General features: G+C 40.8%; 1 protein-coding gene across 2 annotated transcripts in view; it reads left to right on the top strand.

The window, feature by feature from the left end:
- The window catches only part of asap1b (ArfGAP with SH3 domain, ankyrin repeat and PH domain 1b), a 62,303-nt gene that overhangs the window by 29,402 nt on the left and 10,082 nt on the right, over positions 1-22,819 (top strand). For both annotated transcript variants that reach the window (XM_080050449.1, XM_080050450.1), the window contains exons 7-17: positions 8,542-8,627; positions 10,349-10,424; positions 11,220-11,306; positions 12,388-12,488; positions 12,885-12,954; positions 15,120-15,207; positions 15,479-15,527; positions 18,029-18,195; positions 20,737-20,870; positions 21,116-21,207; positions 21,287-21,473. In XM_080050449.1, coding sequence (XP_079906575.1) covers positions 8,542-8,627; positions 10,349-10,424; positions 11,220-11,306; positions 12,388-12,488; positions 12,885-12,954; positions 15,120-15,207; positions 15,479-15,527; positions 18,029-18,195; positions 20,737-20,870; positions 21,116-21,207; positions 21,287-21,473 — 1,137 coding nt within the window. The remainder of the gene's footprint in view (positions 1-8,541; positions 8,628-10,348; positions 10,425-11,219; positions 11,307-12,387; positions 12,489-12,884; positions 12,955-15,119; positions 15,208-15,478; positions 15,528-18,028; positions 18,196-20,736; positions 20,871-21,115; positions 21,208-21,286; positions 21,474-22,819) is intronic.

Below are 22,819 nucleotides of genomic sequence, written 5' to 3'. Positions count from 1 at the left end.
GGTTACTTTTTGTGATTAAAGGATTTTCATCATGACATTTTTTCCAGATTTGAGAATTGTTGTCTTTTCGTATTATAAACCACTGTTTCGTGTTTGAGCATCCGATAAGCTTCATTGGTTGTTCAACAAATACATAATTATTGGTATTACCTGTAGCAACTCCCCCACTGACGCAGTTCTATTTCTGGTTTGAACACACACTTGAAACTAAAAACCCCACAGCATGTAGAGTCTTCTTTACCAGCTGTGTTTAAACCAGCTTTTAAGCTTCAGTTGACTTTTTTCCCCATTTGATTTGAATAATTCATAGAAGAGCTTTAACATTCATGCAGATCCATGTGTAGGGATTGCCGCAGCCTGAAAAGATTCAGCTGTACCAACATTTATTCACGAACATGGTTTGTATTGCTTCGCTCTCTGGCCTCAACACTGGACTGAAACCGGCTGCTAAAATGATTTGATGTCAGTGGGTTGGATTATGAAATTGTAACTCTTTAACAAGTCAGATATTTGAACAGGCGACCCCTCATACCGAACAATCAAACTTGTGTGCTTCTAAAGCATGTTGTGACACGGTTTAAATTATCTTTGGTGGTGCTAATGCTTAAAGGAATATGACAGACAAAATGAAGTCTAAAACAAATGTGAGCTCTTTATGTGCCCAAGCGAATTGGAACAAACTGTCCGCGCTCACTCTGCACTGCCAGAAACCTCTCTAGTGGTGGGTGGTGTGACGCCTACGCCTTGTTCACAGTTTTATCCCGTTTGTTTTTTTTACACATCAAATTACATAATGGACCAATGGCGGTTGGCTGCACAGCTTTTGGTTGTGTGAATTATTCACTCCAAACCTTACTGCAGTCCCTTTAGAGCCGCACCGTGTTGGTCTGCCCTCTTCTCACTATGACTCAGAGGTGTTTCCTTGCCCACATTAGCCACCTGTGTTCTGACTCATCTTACAGAGCAGGCCTGGAGTAATTAATACTAGTTTTAGAATACATATTGTGTTTTCTAGAAAGTGCTAAACATGAAAAAAAAAAAAGTTTGAGTACCGGACTCGACACTTTTAACAATCGAACTATGTCTGTAAAACCAAGAACCATTTCACGTAAAATCAATCACTCCCAAAATGTTGTTGCCTGAGATCACATCTAGAGCTGATAGAAAAGGGGGAGAGCGAGAGTACTTGTCCCACGCAGCTGGTTAATTTCAACAGTCAGGGCCACGACAAGCCGAAAGAAGTACCAAGTGTAGTTCAACCAGGGTCTTGCAGTTTTGCAAACCCACAACCACAAAGCTCGGTAACAGAACCAATGGGTTACCTGTAATATCTCCCATCCACAAAAACCACATCATTTCTAATTATCTGCAGGGCTTTGCGTTATCATGCTCTGACCTACCGTATGATGTTGTTTTTTGTGTCTTTATTGGACAGAACACATCCTTTTGAACCTCTCACAAAAGCCCCTCTGTGGTTTTGACCACTTTTTTATTACACCAGCCTCACTGTAAATAGTAGTTAGATGACTCTCTCTGGTCTCAAGATATTACCTAAAAAATATGAAAGGGCTCCATTATGAGAACACAAATGACTTGTTTGATGTGATAGTTTCAGGCTGAGTTCATGTCATCAGTTCAGTAATCAACGCATTTATTTCATCCATCTTTTTTTTTTCCAGAAATATTTTTATTTCAGTTTAAACAACATAAAATACAGTCCGTCACATTCGTATAGTATGAAGTACAATCTTACATTACTGCAATGACATAACAAAAAAATAAAAATAAATAAATAAAAATAAAAAACAGTGCTTCTTCTGTTTAAAAAGTGGTAATCTTTACAAGGTTTAGTAAATATAACTCAATACAATTATTTTTATAACAAATACCTTCTGCTAGCCTAGAAACTACATTAACCACATTTTCACAATTATTAATTTTCTTGATCCTCTGTTAAATCTAAATCTTTAACATAGTTCATGAAGGGTCTCCAGATATTTTCAAATTGTTGCTGTTTAGCTTTCAATATGTAAGTTATCCTTTCTAAAGGGAGGCATGACAACATCCGTCTGATCCATTGAGTTGTGTTAGGTTTATTAACCTTTTTCCATAACATTGCAATACATGTTTTGGCATACAGCAAGCCGAGGTCTATGAATGCTCGTTCATTTTTACTATAGTTGTGTTTTTCTGGGAATACACCTAACAGAAAAAGCTTAGGGTCAAGTAAAATTTGTTTTGAAATGATCTTCTCAAGTATATCTCGTACCTCTTCCCAGAACGTTTTGATTTTTCTGCATTGCCATATACAATGAAACAATGTTCCTTCAAATTCCAGACATTTTGTGCAAATGTCAGGGATGTTTTTGTTGTATCGATTTAAATCAACAGGTGTCACATATGTCCTCATTAACCATTTATACTGTATCAGTTTAAGGCGTACATTTATAGACTTAGTATGAGCACCAGCACAAGCTAACTTCCAATCTTGATCGGAAAGATGCAAATTTTCCATCCAGGCATTCAACTTATACTGTGAACTTTCAGGAGAGTAAGATGTCATCAATTTGTAATACTCTGATATAATACCCTTTTTCAAACTGTCTTTTGTCATAATTTTTTCCAAATCTGTGTGTAGAGGTCTAGTAAGAGCATCGTCTTGATTTACTTTAACAAAGCTTCTTAGTTGTAGGTACTTGAAAAAGTGTTTCCTATCAAGATTAAATTTAGACCTCAACTCCTCAAAAGACATCATGACACCTGAATCAGTTGAATAAAGATCTTTAATCATTTTGAGTCCCTTAGAGTTCCATAATTTAAATGTTGCATCAGCTCTACCTGGTATAAATAACTGGTTACCCCATATTGGACTATATAATGACAATGATTGTGGTTCTTTTAAGTATTTTTTTACATTATACCATATCTTTATCATATGTTTTACAATTGGATTTTTTGTTTTTTTACGTAGTTTTTTCTCTGTATCTGAGTATATGTATAAGGGAAGAGGTACTTTAAGACCTTCTGATTCCATTTCGCTCCAATGAGGGGTATCATTTGTGGAGAAATAGAACATAATAGACCTCAGCTGCACAGCCCAGTAGTACCATAGTAAATTTGGACATTTTAATCCCCCTCGATCAAATGGTAAATACAACAAAGACAAACGAAGTCTCGCCCTTCTATTGCTCCATATAAATCCTACAAATATTTTTTTAATTTTTGAAAACAAGTCTGAAGGTGGTGGCAGAGGAATATTTTGGAATAAATAAAGGAATTTCGGCAATATAGTCATTTTTAAAATATTAATTCTCCCAATTATAGAAACTGGTAGCGACGTCCATCTCTCAATCAACTCACTAATTTCAATCATTAACGGTTCATAATTTGCATTAACAACATGTTCTAGTCTAGGCAATATCTGTACTCCTAAATATTTAAACTTTTCTACACTATTAAATTGGGTTACCTCAGAAGTTGGGTTTCTTCTGTCCTGTTCATTAAGTAGTAATATAGAAGATTTTGTATTATTGACTTTATATCCCGAAATATCACCAAATGTTTTTATTAGCAGTGACAAGGCCGGAATGGTTTGATTTAGTTTGGACATGAATAAAATTACATCATCACAATACAATGAAATTCTGTGTTCTATCGGCCCTACTCTTATTCCACAAAATTGAGGGTGTGAACGTACTGCTATTGCTAGAGGTTCGATTGCTAATGTAAACAGAAGGGGAGAAAGAGGACATCCTTGTCTGCAACCTTTACTGATGTTTATTGATTTTGAAATATTTCTATTGGTTAAAATTTCCGCGGTTGCATTTTTATATATTATCTGCACCCATTTTATGAAGTCAGTTCCACACCCAAATCTTTCTAGAATATTGAAGAGATAAGGCCATGTGACCCTATCAAAGGCCTTTTCAGCATCTAACGTTAGAAGTGCTGTATCTGATATTTCTTTGTTCGCATAAATTATATTCAGTACTCTTCTTACGTTGTGGAAACCTTGCCTTCCTGTAATAAAACCGTTTTGATCTTTATTAATGATATTTGGTAATAATGGCTGTAATCGTTTTGCTAAAAGCTTACATATTATCTTAAGATCAGAATTTAATAAACTGATGGGTCTCATGTTCTCACATTTGTTTGAGGGTTTACCTGGTTTTGGCAGTAAAGTAATTACAGCACTATTCATAGCTGGCGGAAGACTGCCATTCTGAAATGACTCTAGAAACATTTCAAGAAGTGGTGTTAGTAATTTGTTCTTAAATTTTTTATATAGATCAATAGGGAGACCATCCGGTCCTGCACTTTTTCCGGCTTTCATACTATCGATAGCGTGCCCAATTTCTTCTTTATTAATTTCTAAATCCATATCTACTTTTTGTTCATTTGGGATACTTGGTATAGTTAAGTCATCTAAAAACCTATTTAAATTTTGTACATTGGTTTCATTTATTGTGTCATACAATTCTTTATAATAATCTCTAAAGGCATCATTAATTTCTACAGGATCGACCACAGTGTGCCCATTCGATATAATGGTGGTGATTGATGTTCTAGTTTGGAGTTGTTTTATCTGCCATGCTAATAATTTACCTGACTTATCGCCTTGTTCATAAAAAGATTGCTTCAGTCTTAGAAGACTAGATGCAGCTCTGAAAGCAGACAACTTGTCATATTCAGCTCTCAAAATAAGCAAATCCTTTTCCATTTGTGGGTCACGTTTCTCATATATTTTTTCCTGAAGAATTTTAATTTTATGTTCCAATTGTAACCTCTCCTCACGCACCTTTTTTGATTTAGAACCTGTATAACTTATAATATGCCCTCTGAGAAAGGCTTTAAATGCTTCCCATTTTATACAAGCAGACGTTTGTGTAGTGTTAATTTCAAAGAATTCTTTTATCTGTTTTTCTATATATTTTACAAATTCTTCATCTTGTAACCATTTGTGCTGAAAGTGCCATCTAGGTGGATCTTTTGCCATTTGTTTATCGACATACACTAAGCAACATGGTGCATGATCTGAAACCACTATATTACCATAGGAACAGTTATTAATTTTGGACCGTAGTTCCGAGGAGATTAAAAAATAATCAATTCGAGAGTATGTCTGAAATGTGTTAGAGTGACAGGAGTAGGCTTTAGCTTGTGGTTTCAATTCTCTCCATATGTCTAGCAAATTCAATTCTTTAATATAACGGTTTATAACTATTCTACACCTGTTGTGTGATTGATCTACTCCTGTGGATCTATCCACATTGGGGTTTAATGTGCAGTTAAAGTCTCCTGCTATTATGTGATGTCCCGCAAATGATGCGATAGAAAGGAACAGATCTACAAAAAATTTGGGATCATCAATGTTAGGACCATACAGATTTACTAAATTTAGATTTACTGATAACAAAGAGCCTTGGACTATCAAATATCTTCCCCCTCTATCTTTGATAACATTTTTCACTTGAAATGGGACAGTATTATGAATTAGAATCATAACTCCTCTGGCCTGGGATGAATAAGAAGCTGTGAATATGCTGCCTGGCCACCTTCTCCTGATTTTTTTATTGTCCTCCTCTAGAAGATGGGTTTCTTGTAGAAATACAACTTTGGAGTCTATATCCTTTAATCTATTCATGACTTGTTTCACTTTTTTAAGCTTCTGCAGACCTCTGCAGTTCCAAGAAACAAAATTAAGTTTTACTCCTTGAGACATTTACAAAAAAAAGAAAAACAGATTACCTTGCAATATAAAAAGAATGTACAGAGAAGCATAACAAACCTGGACGTTAGAACCCACATCCAATACACTGAACATGAACAATTCCCCTTTACCCACTCTCGTGGAAGCCCCCCCCAAAACATTCTGACTTCTGCTATCGCTGACGACCACTCCACACCAAGTGAGGATCAGTCAGACCACTGTTTTATTTTCACTTACCAAACCATCTCTGCTTCTGTATATTTTGACCTCAATAAACACTCATCTGCAACGTGTGAAATAGGCTTGCTCTAATTATTAACTTTAGCAGTTTAAATGGCCTAATTTATACTTTTTTTTTTTTTTTTTGTGCCTTTCATATTTTTCCAATGAATGAACTCAATGTGTATAATGCGTAGGTTTTGCATGTGTATGCATGTCGGCCAAACTACACGGTGTGTATGCGTGCAAGTGTGATTTAGCCCCCACCATTGTCCATCTGAATCTTCTTTATGAACTCTTGTACCTCTGCCGGGGTGTTGAAAGTGTAGGTTCGTTCTTTATGTGTGACCAGCATCTTCGCAGGATGAATCACTCCATGTCGGATCCCTAGATTGCGCAGCTCCTGTCGGACCGGGTCGAATTTTTTCCTCAGTTGGTGTATTCCCGTAGCCAAGTCCGGGTAGAACCGTATTTGCTGGTCCTTGTACCGAATGTCTTTTTTAGCCCGTGCAGCAGCAACAACTGCCTGTTTGCCCTTGTAGCTGAGGAACTTCATGATCAGTGTTCTCGGCGGCATCTTGGCGTCCCTCGCCGGTCCGACTCGGTGCGCCCTCTCAATGACCACTGATGACTGAAGAGCCGTATCACCAAGCACCTCCGGTATCCATTTTTCCAAAAAGGGGCACGCATCCCGTCCTTCAGCCCCCTCCGGTAGGTTAACTAGTCGCAGGTTGTTTAGTCGAGACCTGGTCTCCAAATCCAAGAGCTTGTCCTCCAGCGTTTTATTTTGTGACTCCAGCGTGTGTACTTTAGCTTGCAAGTCAACGACGTCATCCTCAGCACTTGATATACGCAGCTCAGCCTGCGAGACCCGTTCGGTGCAGTCACTTATCTCCTTCCTCATATTTTCAATCGCCCTCAAAACTGCATCAAATCTTGACGAAAACTCCTTTTTCATAGAGCTTAAAGCAGTCAGTACTGCGCCTTCACTTTCTCCCACAAGTTCACCTTCTCCGCTGGCCTCCTCCGCTGCCACCGCCGCCATGTTGTCTTCGTTAGCTTGCTTTGCTTCGCTACGAACACGATAGTCCGTTAACTTCGGCTGTGTAGGAGACGCTTGGCCCTTGTTTTTGCCACCCTTCGGCATCTTAGAATCCACTCAAACACCGTTCGATAATATTTTTTTTTTTTTGCAAATGAGAGTTTTCAGTAGAAATTATAGTAGCATAAGCAGAGCACTGTGAAACACGTCTTCCTACGTGGCTGCCATAACCGGAAGTCCTTCATCCATCTTTTTAGTTTTAAGTGCTCAACCAATAAAAAGAAGAGACAGAATAATGACAAACATTAGAGATTTCCTAAGTCACTGGTCATCGTGGCTGGACTATACCAGTGCTGCTGCTGTGTGTGTGTGTGTGTGTGTGTGTGTGTGTGTGTGTGTGTGTGTGTGTGTGTGTGTGTGGGACAGTTTGCTGCAGTCAGCGGTACAATCTGTTCATCTCACTTAACCTCGTTTTCTCTGCGTGTGCGTGCACTCACTCGCTCTCACGCTCTCTCCCTCTCCGTGTTACTCAATCACCAGATTACAGGATGCTCTCACTCTCTCATCCCCCCTTTCTGTCCTATACACCGTGAGTGGAGGAGTGTGTGGAAGTGCAGGGCTCAGCAGGCTGCATTGTGCTCATTTCAGACATTACATTGGTGCGAGCAAAATGCTGCTCATTCACACAAAAGAGTGCAAACGTGCGCATGCGACAGCGCTCTCCAAATAACACTGAACCCACACAAGGCCTCAGACAAAATGTGGATAATCTCCCCTTCCAACGGGCACTGCCGGGCCAGACAAAAGAGACGCTACATGCATGCATACACACATCTACGCACATACATGGGCACTCATGCGTGTGCTAAAATACGTGCATCCTTTACACACACGTGATATGAGGGGCAAATTGAAACTGTGTGTCTGCGTCAGAGGGCATTCAGGAAGCTTTTGTGTAATACTGGATTGATTTTTTTGCTGTGGGGGCTGAAAGTGGTCTTGAAGCTGCGACTCTTTTGTAAATCTCTGTGGATTGACTTGGCAGTGGGATTAGCTCAGATTAAGATTATCTGTTATTCGTTTGTTTGGCTGGGCAGCGCTGTCTGAAGACTTTGTGTTTGTTTTGAATCCTCAGACACCCAGACTGAGCACACACCATTCTACAAAGCAATCCTGTCTGGAGGCTGTTCTGTCATATTTTCTTTTATAATGCTAATGTTAAATATTTCTCCTCATCCTTCGGAAACTTTTATTTAGATCAAGGGAGAGGGATGGTGATGGTATTCTCTCATACTAGAAGTGTATTTAGCAGTCCCGCAGTTTCAAGGCCCGTCTTTCCCCCGAACATCAAAGCCTTCATAAAAAGGCGTATATGTGAACTCGGGGACGCGATTATCATAATCTACTTGCGTTCATACACACCCAAGTGTCTACGGCAAAAGCTGAAGTCTTTATTCCCTCTGTGTGTGACACATCTCTGCCACATTAAATCTCATTAAACACCCAAAAAAATCCGCCCTGAATTTCAACCCCCTGGCTGAACTCTGCACCTCTTGTTTTTGCTTTGCAGTACCTGATCAAAGTCAATGAGATCAAGACCAAGAAAGGAGTGGACCTCCTCCAGAACCTGATAAAGTATTACCACGCACAGTGCAAGTAAGTCATTATTTAAAAAGTACCACCTTTAATCTGCCGCTGTATACAGTATGCCAGTTGTGTGCATTACCCCCACTGAGAAATGTATGTCCTATATGATTCACTGATCTTAAAGGATGCACAGTATATGCCATTAGTATATGTGTAGCCTCTCATGAATATGCACATGTATTCATCATACATATGTGTTCTGACAGCTGTGGGGTTTGCTGGGTAAACAAGTGGGCGCTCTCTGCGTTGCCAGAACCGCAGGTCACGACGGCTCGCGACAGACTCGACTACATTTTTCTCTCTGCGTTGCTAGGTCCTGTCATAACACTGGGACAAAACAATATACTTCCCCATTTAATCTCTTCAACCTGGGGCCTTGATGGATAGAAAAAGCTGCAGCAGTGACAGATTAGAACCATAGATCGGTTGTAGGTGTGGGAGGTGTTTGACTTTTCGCAGCCAGAAAGACAAAAACTATTTGCGTTAATTTTTGCCATCTGAAGTTCTACGATCAACAAATTGAGGACAGTAATTAAAGAGACATGTGGGTATTTATCAGTCTGGGTGTTCCTCTCATGTTTGTTAAGATGCCTACAGTTGTCTCAAAAACTTCAAAGCAACAGAACTCATCCCAAACATCAACTTTCCCTCGGGTCCGACCGTCACCAAACATAAAAATGTCTTCCTAAGTCCGTGCAGCTGTTTGTAGCAAACTGCAGTGCAATTGTAGAGCAATTAAAGCATTTTAATGCTCTGTTAGATTCCTTGAAAGTCCCTACCCCCCAGAAAATGTTCTGTTGCTGACATCAAAATGAAATACTTTTTTTGCCCTGTAAGTGTAGCAATTCAGACCAGCTATACATTCAGATGCCTTCAGGCGTAGTGGGACGTTACACGGCATGACTCGAGTTATACAAATTGAACCCTTCGGCTACATCCTTTATCGTTCAGTGGCATTCAATACAAACACACGCAATGCTTCTCCCATGTGCATACAAACAAGATCAAGAGTGAGCCCACAATCTCCTCACTAGTGTAATCAACATTGGCATGTGTGCATCGATGCGGCAGGTGGTAAGTGATTCGGCTGGTTGACCAGCGTGTTGCTATGCAGTTTGCTACGACAGTTACAGGTATTCCCAATGGACCACTTATACGTGTTTTTATACAAACCAACCGGGATGATTTAAAAAAATTAAAATTAAAATTATATGAACTCTTTAATTAATAATTCTGACATTAAGCAAGGGCCTTCAGTACTTAGCTTGATGGCGTCAGTGGAGCGATGTGGAATCCTCAGAACACACATTAAAAGAAAACAAAGCAGAGGAGAGAAAGTAATGAGCAGAGCTAGGGAGAGGGCAGGTCATTAGTGGTTGATTTGCGGCAGCAGTGATGCTTGGAGGTGTGTATCGCCGACAGATCTGTAATAGATTTTAGGCTGTGCTAAGCACCTCTGCAAATCTGCAGAGGACAGGGCCAGCTACGCTCTCTCTCTCTCCCTGTGCCAAGAGCCAAAGGCGCCAGAATGAGCCCAGCTATACATTAAACATGAACTGCACCAATCTCCCCTCTCTATGTGACCTTGATAGTGGCCACAGATAGCACAGTTTAACACCTAGCACTGGCTAAGTAGCAGTAGCAATAGCCATAAATGACCGACTTGTCCCTTGTATTTATTCCATTATGTTAATGTAAGTGATGCTCACATGTGCCTTTTTCTTCTCCAGTTTCTTCCAGGATGGCTTGAAGACAGCGGACAAGCTGAAGCAGTACATTGAGAAGCTGGCAGCTGATCTGTACAATGTAAATACTCATATTTTCCTTTCTTTTTATTAATTTTCTTTTTCTGGTATCAAAGCTAAAATGTTGCACATCTGTGTTTGTGTACATAAATGCATAAGTGCATAAATGTGCTTTGTTTGATGGTGAAATCTTTATTTCTGGATACAATTATTGACGTTGATTGACAAAAAAAATAAAACCTCAAGGTCCATGGTTCTCAACTTTAAGTTGAGATTGAAATGACCATTACCAAGGTCTAGAAGCTAGTGGCACATTTTAAACGGTTTATGATTCCAATACAAACTTGCATGAAAATAAAATAAGTGATCAGATAAAAGTGTTTGCAAGCAAGTTATTGGAAACTGAGGGCCCTAATATGCTCAGTGCAGCGCATTTAGTTCTCCATCACAGGCAAACTTTTGAAAAGGACAAGCCCACTCTGACTGCTCACCATCATTTCTTATATTCAGTACTGCTGTGCTTTCTCCTGAAGCAGCAGTTTAAACAGAATATAATACTCCTGCGGCAGTTATTACAGTATATGAGAGAAGGTCTGCAAGGTCACAAGCAGCAACTGTCACGATTCAGATTCTCCTTGAAACTAATAAAGCTCACATATCCAAAGGTTTAACTGCTGGAAAAGTAGAAGTCTGAAACAATATCCTCACACTGCACCGATAGCTAACCAGGGATTTATTTTACCGTAACATGGCAATGTTTCCATCATCAGGCGTTGGTATGATGCAACCTAGTGCAATGTATTTCTGAAGTTGCGTATTTTTTTTTTTCAACCTTGCATTTGTTCTTCCCCTTTAGATCAAGCAAACTCAGGATGAGGAGAAGAAGCAGCTGACTGCCCTGCGCGATCTGATCAAGTCCTCCCTCCAGCTGGACCAGAAGGAGGTAGGCAGGCTGCACACGCAAAACACCGGGCCAAATTTAAATAAGTAACAGCCCCAAACTCTTAATGCCATATAAGGGCTCAACACAGCAATGGGAGACCTAATTATCACATTTATCCAGGTGTCACACAGATTCGTTTGTGAGAAACTGACGATTTGACATGTCCTATTCCACGTTTTTTAATTTGATTTTAATGTATTTATTATAAACCATGCACTTCCCCTCACTAGTCTGGCCACTACCAGGTTTTGGAGCTTGTCTCCTGCAGCACAGAGCGAGTGCCTAGTGCTGTACCATGCTGGTAGCCAGTGTGTGGTAGGCTTTGCTGGTGACCAGTGTTGTGCCTCACTGGCTGCTCAGTGGAGAGCCACTCACTCACTGCCCTGACACAACATCACACACACACACACACACACACACACACACACACACACCCACACCCACACCCACACTAAAAAGACTGCCAACCCCAAGGTTAACTTTCAACACAGCCTTTTGTCACTCCACGTTTGTTTTCACGACCCGCTCGGTTCACATATTCACACCCCTCGGTCCACTCCTCGGCATGACACAATACTATGCAGCCTTTCACGTTCAATTGACACTGTCTCTAGCCACCCGTTGTTACTCTACATTTAGACAGTAAAACACAGCAGATTGTGGTTTGGGTCGGCACACGGGCAGGCGATGCACACTTTCACACCCAACCGCCTGCACTTGAGCTGGATCTTTCACACCTCTCCCCCTCTATCTCCTCCCCTCCTTCTGCCTTCTGCTTGTCTGGAATCAAGTCTAGAAGAGTAAGTTCTGCTAGCATGTAGCGCATGCTGTCTGTTCTGCTTGACACTAGAGTGGTTTGGCCTTTTTAAAAGGCTTTTCAGAGCATGCTTTGTAGATTACAATTAGTTAGCATTTTCACTTTTTTTTGTTTTTGTTTTGAGAAAATACCTTGTAATTTGCTGTATTAAGGCTCAGTTTGTTTGTAGTGTGTGTTTGTGTGCGTGTAGCATGTCTTTCAGCACACTTCTCTGTATATAGTGTTCAACATGTATGTTAAATGCATTGTGTGGATTCTGCACAGGACTCACAGAGTAAGCAGGGTGGCTACAGCATGCACCAGCTGCAGGGGAACAAGGAGTTTGGCTGTGAGAAGAAAGGCCACTTAATGAAGAAGAGTGATGGGTAAGCTAACTGCTAACACAGCAAAAAAAAAAGCTATAGAGTGATCATTCACTTCATTATTGTAGATTGATTATCTATCTATCTATCTATCTATCTATCTATCTATCTATCTATCTATCTATCTATCTATCTATCTATCTATCTATCTATCTATCTATCTATCTATCTATCTATCTATCTATCTATCTATCTATCTATCTATCTATCTATCTATCTATCTATCTATCTATCTATCTATCTATCTATCTATCTATCTATCTATCTATCTATCTATCTATCTATCTATCTATCTATCTATCTATCTCTCTATCTCTCTATCCAGCTAGCTTGTGTTTACATTTTAAAAAGTGCATTCAAAGAAAAGACAATGACAACTCCTTTCCCAATGTGTCACAGGCTGAGGAAGGTGTGGCAGAGGAGGCAGTGCTCAGTGAAGGGGGGCATGCTCACCATAGCTCATGCCACGGTGAGTGCACAACAAATGCACACACACACACACACACACACACACACACACACACACACACACACACACACACACACACACACACACACACACACACACAAACGCACACACACACTATACAACCTCCCTGACCCCCACGAGTGGCTTGTGTGGATCAAAGGGAGAACATCATGTGGGGAGGTTGTGTTGGGCTTTTTTTTTTCAATCTGGAGGCTGGCAGAGAGGACTTGACATAGATGGGTTGTCATGGAAACCCTGCCCCCCTCACCTCCTCCCCACCACCACCTCACTCGCCCCTCCCCCCTCTGCCTGCTGCGCCTCGGTGACTCATCTCAGAGCGAGTGTGAGCGTACTGTATATGCTGGCACGTCTCTAGCTGTTTGTCTCCAATCTTGTGCAGCTGCAGTAGCCACTGTGCAGTGTGATGTGTGTTCTTTCTCTCTCTCTCTCTCTCTCTCTCTCTCTCTCTGTCTCTCTCTCTCTCTCTCTGTCTCTGTCTCTGTCTCTGTCTCTCTCTCTTTCCTGTGCGGACTGCAGCAACCGCACTCGAAAATCTGAATGAATTCTGTGACACTGTTCGCCGGCTCCAGTTCCTGCCGAGCATCGAACAAAAGAGAGTGACCTGCCCAAAGAGCTTAGCCCGATCGGAAAGTTGAGCTAATGGTGGCAGGCAGCCAATTGATGAAAAACATTTCATTTGGATGTAGGAGTTCACAAGGCTTTTTGAACATCACGGCCTGCGCAAATTGGCTATGTTAACCTGCTGCCACTCTGCTTCAAAATAAACACATATTTCTTTCATAAAGTTCTGTTAAATTAGAAGGTGTTTACATACACAGCCGAGGGGTTCATGTTATAAATAGAAAATCTGAATTGTGTGTGTTTCTCTAATGAACATGATTCAAAATAAAGGCCTGTTGTGAATATTTTTCTATATTTCTGAAGTAAACAAACTTAGATTTCAAATCAGTCCTTTTGTTTCATATGAGTGATACCGGCAGTTTCCACTTTATGTTTTGTATTTTGTAGCTGTCTGGTGGAGTTTGATGACGGATTGTATCTTCAAGCTAACAGTCTCTTTGTATTCATATGAATGTGAATTAGACAATGTAAGTAGCTCTCACAGTTGAGGAACGTCGGTGCGATGTTTTGCTGGTTGGGCAGCTTTTATTTTTTACCAACAGACCCAGTTGTTTGAGCTGTACCATGGCAAGGATTTAAAGCTTAATGAATGATGTGTCCGTGAGTCTCTGCCATTTAATGTGTTGTTTTTATAGTCCTAGAGCCGTTCTCTGCCTCAAACACGATCACATAATTTCTGTCTGCTACAAGACGCTCGGGGTTAGTGGTTGTCTCGGTCAGATGTCTTCTGAAAGGTTCCCTTTTGTTCTGCACTGCATCTTGAGCCTCATGCGTCTACTCTGGTCCACTGTGAGTGCTAGTTATACCAGAGCTTATAATCATTCCTCTCCGTCTGGAGGCGGTTTACCCACAATCCAACTTTTTTTTTGTTTTTCCTTTTTTTGTCTTCAGCCCTGTTGGCAGCTGAACTCTAGGTGACTCTAGTTGACATGGCAGCCAGCCAAAACTCCAAGGCTCATCGTAGCCTTTTAGCATTTCATTAGCACGTGCCCCAGCTCCTCCTCTGCCCGGGCACCAGCAGGAGACAATGCTCAGTGTTACATGTGCCAACTGGGCCGGTTACTACAGCACACAACCCAGCTGGCACTGTACAGTTACTATAAGACTAGACATGGCACGCAAATCATTTTTTTTCTTCAAGCACTCAATTTTATTTATTATTGGCAATTTTGCTTTCAAACCATGTCTTCTTTCATACAAGTTTAAAGAAAAAAAGGTCCAGCATGTAGATTTAGATGTTTATTTGACTAAACTGTGTCTGTTTGCGTATTTCTACTATACAACTATCTTTTTCAAAATTAGTTTTATACAATATACGTAGCAGCATTCTGAAGTTTATTACAGAAGGATTTGTTCATATGTTGTTAATAGTCTGATTTATGATACTTATGATATGATATTTATTATGTTCTTAAAAAATTACAAAAACGCATTTTTCATTCAATTGTGTGAATAATGAAATTCCAGAGGTTGACTGTGTATTTTCGGATGATTGCTGATCCACAATCTGTTTGCACTTACAGTCCAACCGGCAGCCGGTCAAACTCAACCTGCTCACCTGCCAGGTCAAGCCCAGCACTGAAGATAGGAAGTGCTTTGATCTCATCTCTCGTAAGTTCTATACACACACATGCATGCTGTTGCTACATTTCAGTACACAGCTTAGTTATATACACGGTAGTACGAGACAGTTGGGGAACTCCTGCCTCTTATAAACATCAAAGAAAACAAATCTGTTGAAGCACGTTTTTTTACCTATATATTTAGACGTCTTGTTCAACAGTTGATGTATTTGAATACTTTCATGTACACTGTCTGTTGCTTCCAGTGTTATAAAATGCAGGATTTGTTCAGTTATCGTCTCTGCCTCTCAACTCAACAGATAACCGGACGTATCATTTCCAGGCTGAGGATGAGCAAGAGTTTGTCATGTGAGTACTTCAGAGTGTCATTGGGCAAAAAAGTAGATTCGGCTTGGTTTCACTCACAAATGTTTGTGTGTGTGATCATTAGCATCCTAACGCCTAATGCTTAATGTGGGTTGGTTGGTTCGCAGCTGCTCCTTTTGTGTCAATGCCACACTTGACAAAACAGGAAGTGTTTGACTTTATGGAGAGCTGAGAGACTGTTGAGAGTGGGTGGCAGTGGGATTTGTGGTCTGCAGTAACTTGAGTCGCTGTAACCTCACACTGTTGTTTCCCATGGAGTCACACTCAAGCACGTCGGTAGACAGGCACACACACACACACGCATTATTACACACCACTGTTAATACTTTTAATAATTGTTATAACGATTAATGGTATCTTCGAATGAAAATGAAAAGTATTTGTAGACAAACAAATGTCTGTTCTTAAGTGGTGCTACTTTCCTCTTTAAGTAAAGCATATTATATGAAACAATTATTAATGCATGTTTGTAATTGCTGCAGATGCATTGGTAGTATGGATAGTTGGCTAACCAAACAGCTAATGTGGTTAGCTAGCCTATTGTGCCATAGGTAGATACCATAGATAAATACCTACATCTAGCAAACACGCTAATCCGAGGGGCCCTATTCTGTGTTAACTTTTGACTAAAGGCTTAACACATCTTAAACTGGAGCTGTAAGCGGTTGTGTTGCACTGTGGGTACCATACATTTGGATGTTGAAAAAAATATGAGATTTAGGGTATTTTACATAGTTCAATATATGCAGGAGTTAAGAAATAGGAATTATAATTCATAATAGGTTCATTAATTCTGGTGCCCTGCATCACTTCTCGCTGAGAACAAACACGAAAGAAACAAATCCAACTTGTTTGTACATCAAATATCAACAATTTGCACTTTCTTCAAAATAAATGTTAATTAAGGTCAATGCTCATTAAAATATCAAGCTGAAATTCACATTTCTTCTTCTGTTGCTGGATAATCTTGGTTTATACTGCCGGTTTTCAAAGTCAAAAACAAACAAAAAAAGCACTGAAACGCTGAGAAAAACACTGAATGATATCTAATCAGACTGAATCTTCTTGAGCTGTCGAGGCTTAAACTCTCTTCCAATGCACTTTTATTTATGACGCTTTTTAACTGGGTTTCCATGTTGTCAGTCTGATGCCTGGCTGTGGTTATGCCACTCGGTTCAGTTCTGCTGGCCCGCTCTGTAGCTCCATGTTCATGTTGTCCTCTGGGATCCAGCTTGATGCTCCTCACTGCTGCTTTAGTCACGCACTGCAGCAGCGTCTGCATGGGATTTTCCATCAAATATTTAGTGCTCCATCACGCTCCCCCTTCAATTATGCTAGGAGCGTATCAGAATGCGAACACAAAAACACTCAATATCTGTAGTACATACTGTACACCTATGCGTCTTTATATAAAAATCTGGTTTTTCACACATACAGATGAAAATCTAACACACCGCTTTATGTGCTCACTGCCTGTCTGGCCTCAGCCTCTGCAAAGACCAGGGTTGAATGACAATGACAGAGGAAGTGCTGACGTCAGGCTCATAAAGGTGTGTGTGTGTGTGTGTGTGTGTGTGTGTGTGTGTGTGTGTGTGTGTGTGTGTGTGTGTGTGTGTGTGTGTGTGTGTGTGTGTGTGTGTGTGTGTGTGTGTGTGTGTGTGAGAGAGAGGGGCAGTTCAGTGGGTATAGTGCAGCAGCAGATAGTGCCGTGTTGAGCACCGCAGGAGACCATGTTTGAAAGGCAGCCATAGTGTTCCCTGTGTGCATGATTATTAATGGCCGGAGGGGTGTGTGTGTGTTTTACCTTTTCAAAATAAATGAATATGCAAGCACACAAAGCCTGTTTGGTAAATCAACCCAAAATGAGGATGTTTTCAGGGAATCTAAATAAGAGTTAAGTAATGCTAATGTATCTCATCAGTTATATAAATCAGTTTTCCAAACATCTTTTGTTCAGTTTACGATGATAATGAAAAACTCACAGACCGTCGACTTTTGTTCTTTCCAGACAGCTATACGATATAAAGCGATAAAACATTTTGTGTTCATGGAAATCAACATCTTACTCTTTCATAACTTTAATTCAATCTACTGACTTAATTATATATATAAAGCTTATCTCTTGGAGCAGAAATGATTAGTTATTATTATTAATAATGATGCCAATTATTTCCCTGGAGCCACTTTTATATCATTGTAAATATCTGTGGGGGTTTGGACTGTGAGTCAGACAAAACAAAGATATTTAAAGACGGTCACCTAGAGGCATTACTCATAGTTTCATAACACCACGCTATTTGACTGAATTCAGAAAAATAATCATCGGACTACAGAGCATTTTAAGTTCACTCACTTAACATCTGGTGACCTTTTCATGTCATTTTTTTATCTCTCTAGCTTTGCAATTATTTTTTATTTATTTATTTTTTTTTAAACGTTTTCTATATATAACACCAGTAATGATTTTTGTTCCCTTTGTACAGTTGGATTTCTGTGCTGACCAACAGTAAGGAGGAGGCCCTGAACATGGCGTTTCGTGGCGAGCAGAGCAGCGGAGGAGAGGACGGTTTAGAGGACTTGACTAAAGCCATCATAGAAGACGTGCTGCGAATGCCCGGCAACGAAGTCTGCTGCGACTGTGGAGCTGCAGGTGTGTGTGTGTACCGCTGCTGTTTGTGTGTCTACAGAGGCTACGTTCGCTGTGTATACATCCTCTTCCTGCTTTGTGCTTAGTCAACTCTCACCTTGTTGAGAGGGAAAAGACGAACACCTCCACTTCAGCATTTTTCTGATTGTACTCTGAGCAATGTTTTATTTAAAGCAACACGCCACTCTTGATTTCTTTGCAATGTCATAGTCGCCCTGAACTCTGTGTCCTTCAGTGAGATGGATCCCGAACAAGCTACGTTGCAAATCCCCCAGCAGCCTTAGAAAAAAACAGTGTGTGTGTCTTTGAGTGAGTGTGTGTGTGAGAGAGTGTGTTATTAGCATTCAGGGCACAACCTGATCCTGATCCTCCCCCGCATTAGGAAGCAAAGACTCAGCACTCAGGGGTGGCATAGACATTCAGGCCCTCTGACACTTAACACACACACGCACACACACACACACACATGTACTGTATATACACACACAAATTCTACTTTGTCAACACAAACACTGGCCGACTGACGGGAGGACTTTATGCTCTGAGGGGGGGATAAAAAACATTTCTCTGCTTTGAGAAACAACATCATAACGTCACGTGGTTACATAAGTCACACACGCTCCGTCGACCCCTGCAGCCCGCAGAGTAGGGGAGGTAATTTATCTTTAGTCTTGCTGCTGCGTGCGCTCGTGTCCATGGTTTCAACGCTAACACATGCTCCAGATGTTGGCTTTAAGCCGTGTGCTTCCTCCTGGACTCCTGTTGCTTCTCTTTATCAAATGGCTAGGCATCGCTCTGACAGCATTTCCTTCCCTTTACGCATTAAAATTAACTCCATGGTGGAAAAGGTCATTGTAACGTCTCGCAAAGGTCACCTCTTTTCTTTCCCCCTCTGCATAGAACGAGGACTCCATTTCATTTGATATTCTCCCAGGATCTCCTTCTATACGGCACAGCTTTGCAGCTTTGGCATAAGGCAGCTATAGAGGTCACAGTGCAACATGCCATCATGCTCAATGTGCACTCTGTGGCCTGTCACCAGCTCGCATATGTTCATTATGTTGAGAAAATGTGTGTGTCAGTGTATGACTCATTGTTTTTTTTTTTTTTTTTTTTTTTTTTTGTGCTGCCTCTGCGTCCCCCTGCTGTGCACTTGTTAGATCCCAACAGAACAGTATCCCAGGCTCTCCCAGCATCCGCCAAGCACCCAACCAATGCGGATTACCTGTATGTTCTTAGAGCTAGAGTAAATCTCCCAGAATGCATTAGAACATCAGGCGGTGATGTCACTCAGTCACTGCGGTCTGCTGCTGCATCTTGGTGCACTCTTGACGTTTGCTTGGCAGTCGGTTACGCAACAGGCTTTGTCTCCCTCCTGCAGTATGATGTGACTGTGGCCGCTGTTTTGTGCCCAAGGAAGTCCTGTGTGGTCTGACATGTCTGCTGTGGAATTATAGAGACTATCCATAAGTGTAGCCAACAATTACGCTTTTGTTTTAGCATCCGCTCCATTTAAAAGCAAAGTAAAAAAAAATATAATAAAAAAAAAATCTCATCACTGGAAATCTTGTTTTCACTAGGTGATGTCATTGTGTCTTGACAGAGAAATACATCACATAGAGCTGCAACCTAAAATGTATGACTTGATGGAGATCCAACTGGGAACGCCTTTCTATTCAGTAAATGTATTGCCGGAGTCGCTGTGCGGACGTTACTCAAATGCACCAATGATGTCAGATTACAAAATGGAGCTGCAGCATGAATAAAATGCCACGACTCCTTATTTAGGCCATCGATCTGTCCTGTTTGCTTAACTGAGAATCTGGGGTGGGATTTTGGATACTTCTGTTAACTTGATGGCACAGAAAAAAAGGTAGTGCTCATAAACCCGGTGTCTTTGGACCTGTTGTTTTGAGTAATTATTTTGTAAATTCTGCTAAAAAAAACAAGCCGTCAAAGTGTTACACAGCAGTTTCATGACAGAAAAGGTCTTTAAACGTTGGTGTCAGTGGTTTCGCAAGAGTAATGGCTTCTGTCAAGGCTTGCCGATTTTCTCCCAAGTTCTATCAATTCATACAGGAATAAATCAAATGTAGGGACGTTGAGAAACCAATTTCCCTACTGACAGCAGCCTCAAAGGACTACAAAACAATGCAGCCACACTACATTTTTTTTAAGCAGATAGTAGAACGCTGTGTACTGCTGAAATTTTGATTTTTTAAATTCTTAAATGCAACTTTAGGGAATTCACTTGACAGTAGAGATAGGGATGGCATGTGTCCAATATATTTTTTTCCTCCCCTGGCATTACTTTACTTCTTGCTGCGATTTGGAGCTCTCGGCGTAACCTGGCACAACTTACATCAAAATCTGTCCTTTGATATTCGGTATAGGCTTCAATCTGACGCAAATATCCCACTTGAAATAGTTTTACTAAACCATCACCATCTGTCCACCTTATGATCACACCGACTATAGCAGAAGCTACATATGCGTACGAGGTTACACACACGTTAACACACATTTCCTTTCATGTGTTTGTAGATCCTAAGTGGCTGTCCACCAACCTGGGGATCCTGACCTGCATCGAGTGCTCTGGCATCCACCGAGAGATGGGGGTCCACATCTCTCGCATCCAGTCCATGGAGCTGGACAAGCTGGGAACCTCAGAACTCTTGGTGAGTCAGAGAAATGCTCTACAGAGTCAATAAATACAGTTTTTTTTTCAGGGCAGCTGTCCACGCCCTTTCACTATTTCCATCTCTGGTGAAATATATGAAATAATGAAAGAGTAATGGAAACACAGGGCCATGAGAGATTTAGAGATTCTCCCAGAAACCAATGTTTCATGTGTGTCTTGTGCTTTTCAACTCGTCAACATATTGTGAGCCATCGCCGACCTTTTCTCTTCTCTCTCCTGCAGCTGGCCAAGAATGTAGGGAACAGTAGTTTCAATGAGATCATGGAGGGGAACCTCACGTCCCCTACACCAAAGCCCAATCCATCCAGTGACATGTGAGTATACTGTCGGTGCAAAGTGCTGCCAGCAAACTAGACCTGTTTGAAAACAGCTGACTGAATGATTCCTCTACAGGACGGTGAGGAAGGAGTTCATCAACGCTAAATATGTGGACCACAAGTTTGCGAGGAAGACGTGCACGTCCAACTCGGCTAAAATGATCGAGATGTTTGAGGCGGTTCAGTCCAGGGATCTGCTCTCCCTCATCCAGGTCTACGCAGAGGGGGTGGAGCTTATGGAGCCGCTCCCCGACGTGGGACAGGTGAGTGCTCAAATGATCCAGTTCATATCTTAAAACAAATGGCCATTCTCGTGGTATAACATTATTATTCTTTGGAGTCCAATATTTACTTCTTTAAGCTCCGTTTGCTGTTCACCACAAACTACTGCGATAGTTTTGTATTATAGAATGTTTTGGTTTTTCTCTGAATACAGCCATGAGAACTGTGAGAGTGAACTAAAACAGAAAAGTTTCAGATGGAACATGAGCTGAAACTCTCCTAAAATCTCTTTAAAAGTCAAGAAGAGTTTCAGATGTAGGTCATCATTCTCAGGAGGTTCGTTAATACGAGTAACACCTTTCTCTTTGTGACGTTGTCATTTGATACATAGTTATTAAAAAGCTTTTCTTTTTTGGGAACTAAGGTCAACCAAAGAAGCAGTCACAGTGTAAACTGTTGACAGGGAAGTCAGTGGATCATTGTAACTAAAGCCCAAATTAGTTAATGGATGAATCAATGGGCAGAATATTAATCCATCCATGATAGAATAATCACCACTTCCAGGTTCTTAAGTGTGGATATTGAGTGTTTTTCATCTATGATAGGTAACGAAATATCTTTGACTTTTGATTAAGTGATTCATCTGAAGAATGGCTGGTGGTTAGTGGATAATGAAAAAATAATTGTTAGTTGCCGCCCTTATGAAAGGAAATACCCAGTTCAGTGTCTAAAAGAATTCCATTAAAGAAAGTGTTCAAAAGGAGGACAGTGCATCATTTTAGCACAGGAAGCACAATCTTTTTTTTGGTCCTTTGGGTGAACTGGCCCTTTAAAAACTCTGTGATTCGCTGGCTTATTGTGTTTAGTATCTCGTACATGTAGATCCCAGTTATGTGTGTTTTGTGAAATCTCGGCCACGTGTCAACGATGTCTAATAACCCCCTCATGTGTGGCTACAGTGTGTTTCTAACATACACACACACACAAACACACACACACGCATGCACGCACACTCTATAATCTTACATTAGACTACAAACCCTAGACATATCTCCCTCTTAGAGCTTCTTCGCATTGTACTGCAGTGGTGTCATCCTAATATGAGGTTCACTTCCCAGTAGGACAACCAATACTACTAGAATACTACTATACTACTAAAACTATTTGTCAGGTAGAAATTGGTTGGAAAAATGACACACACAGAAGACTTAACCAGCAGGTGGTGATAGCCAGCAACCTCTAAACCAATGGGAGGGAGCATCATCGTCTCCTTTGATTTCTACTAAAATGACGACATTTGAGGCAGGCATAATACACTTTTATTTTTTTCATTCCTTTGTTCCTTTTGCCTTTCTGTGCCGCCGGTTAAAGGCATACATGCAAGTTA

This window comes from Ammodytes marinus (genome assembly GCF_949987685.1).
Source record: "Ammodytes marinus genome assembly, chromosome: 21".
Lineage (NCBI taxonomy): Eukaryota > Metazoa > Chordata > Actinopteri > Uranoscopiformes > Ammodytidae > Ammodytes > Ammodytes marinus.
The sequence above is the reverse complement of the archived record's forward strand: the minus strand, read 5'-3'. Positions and strand labels throughout refer to the sequence as shown.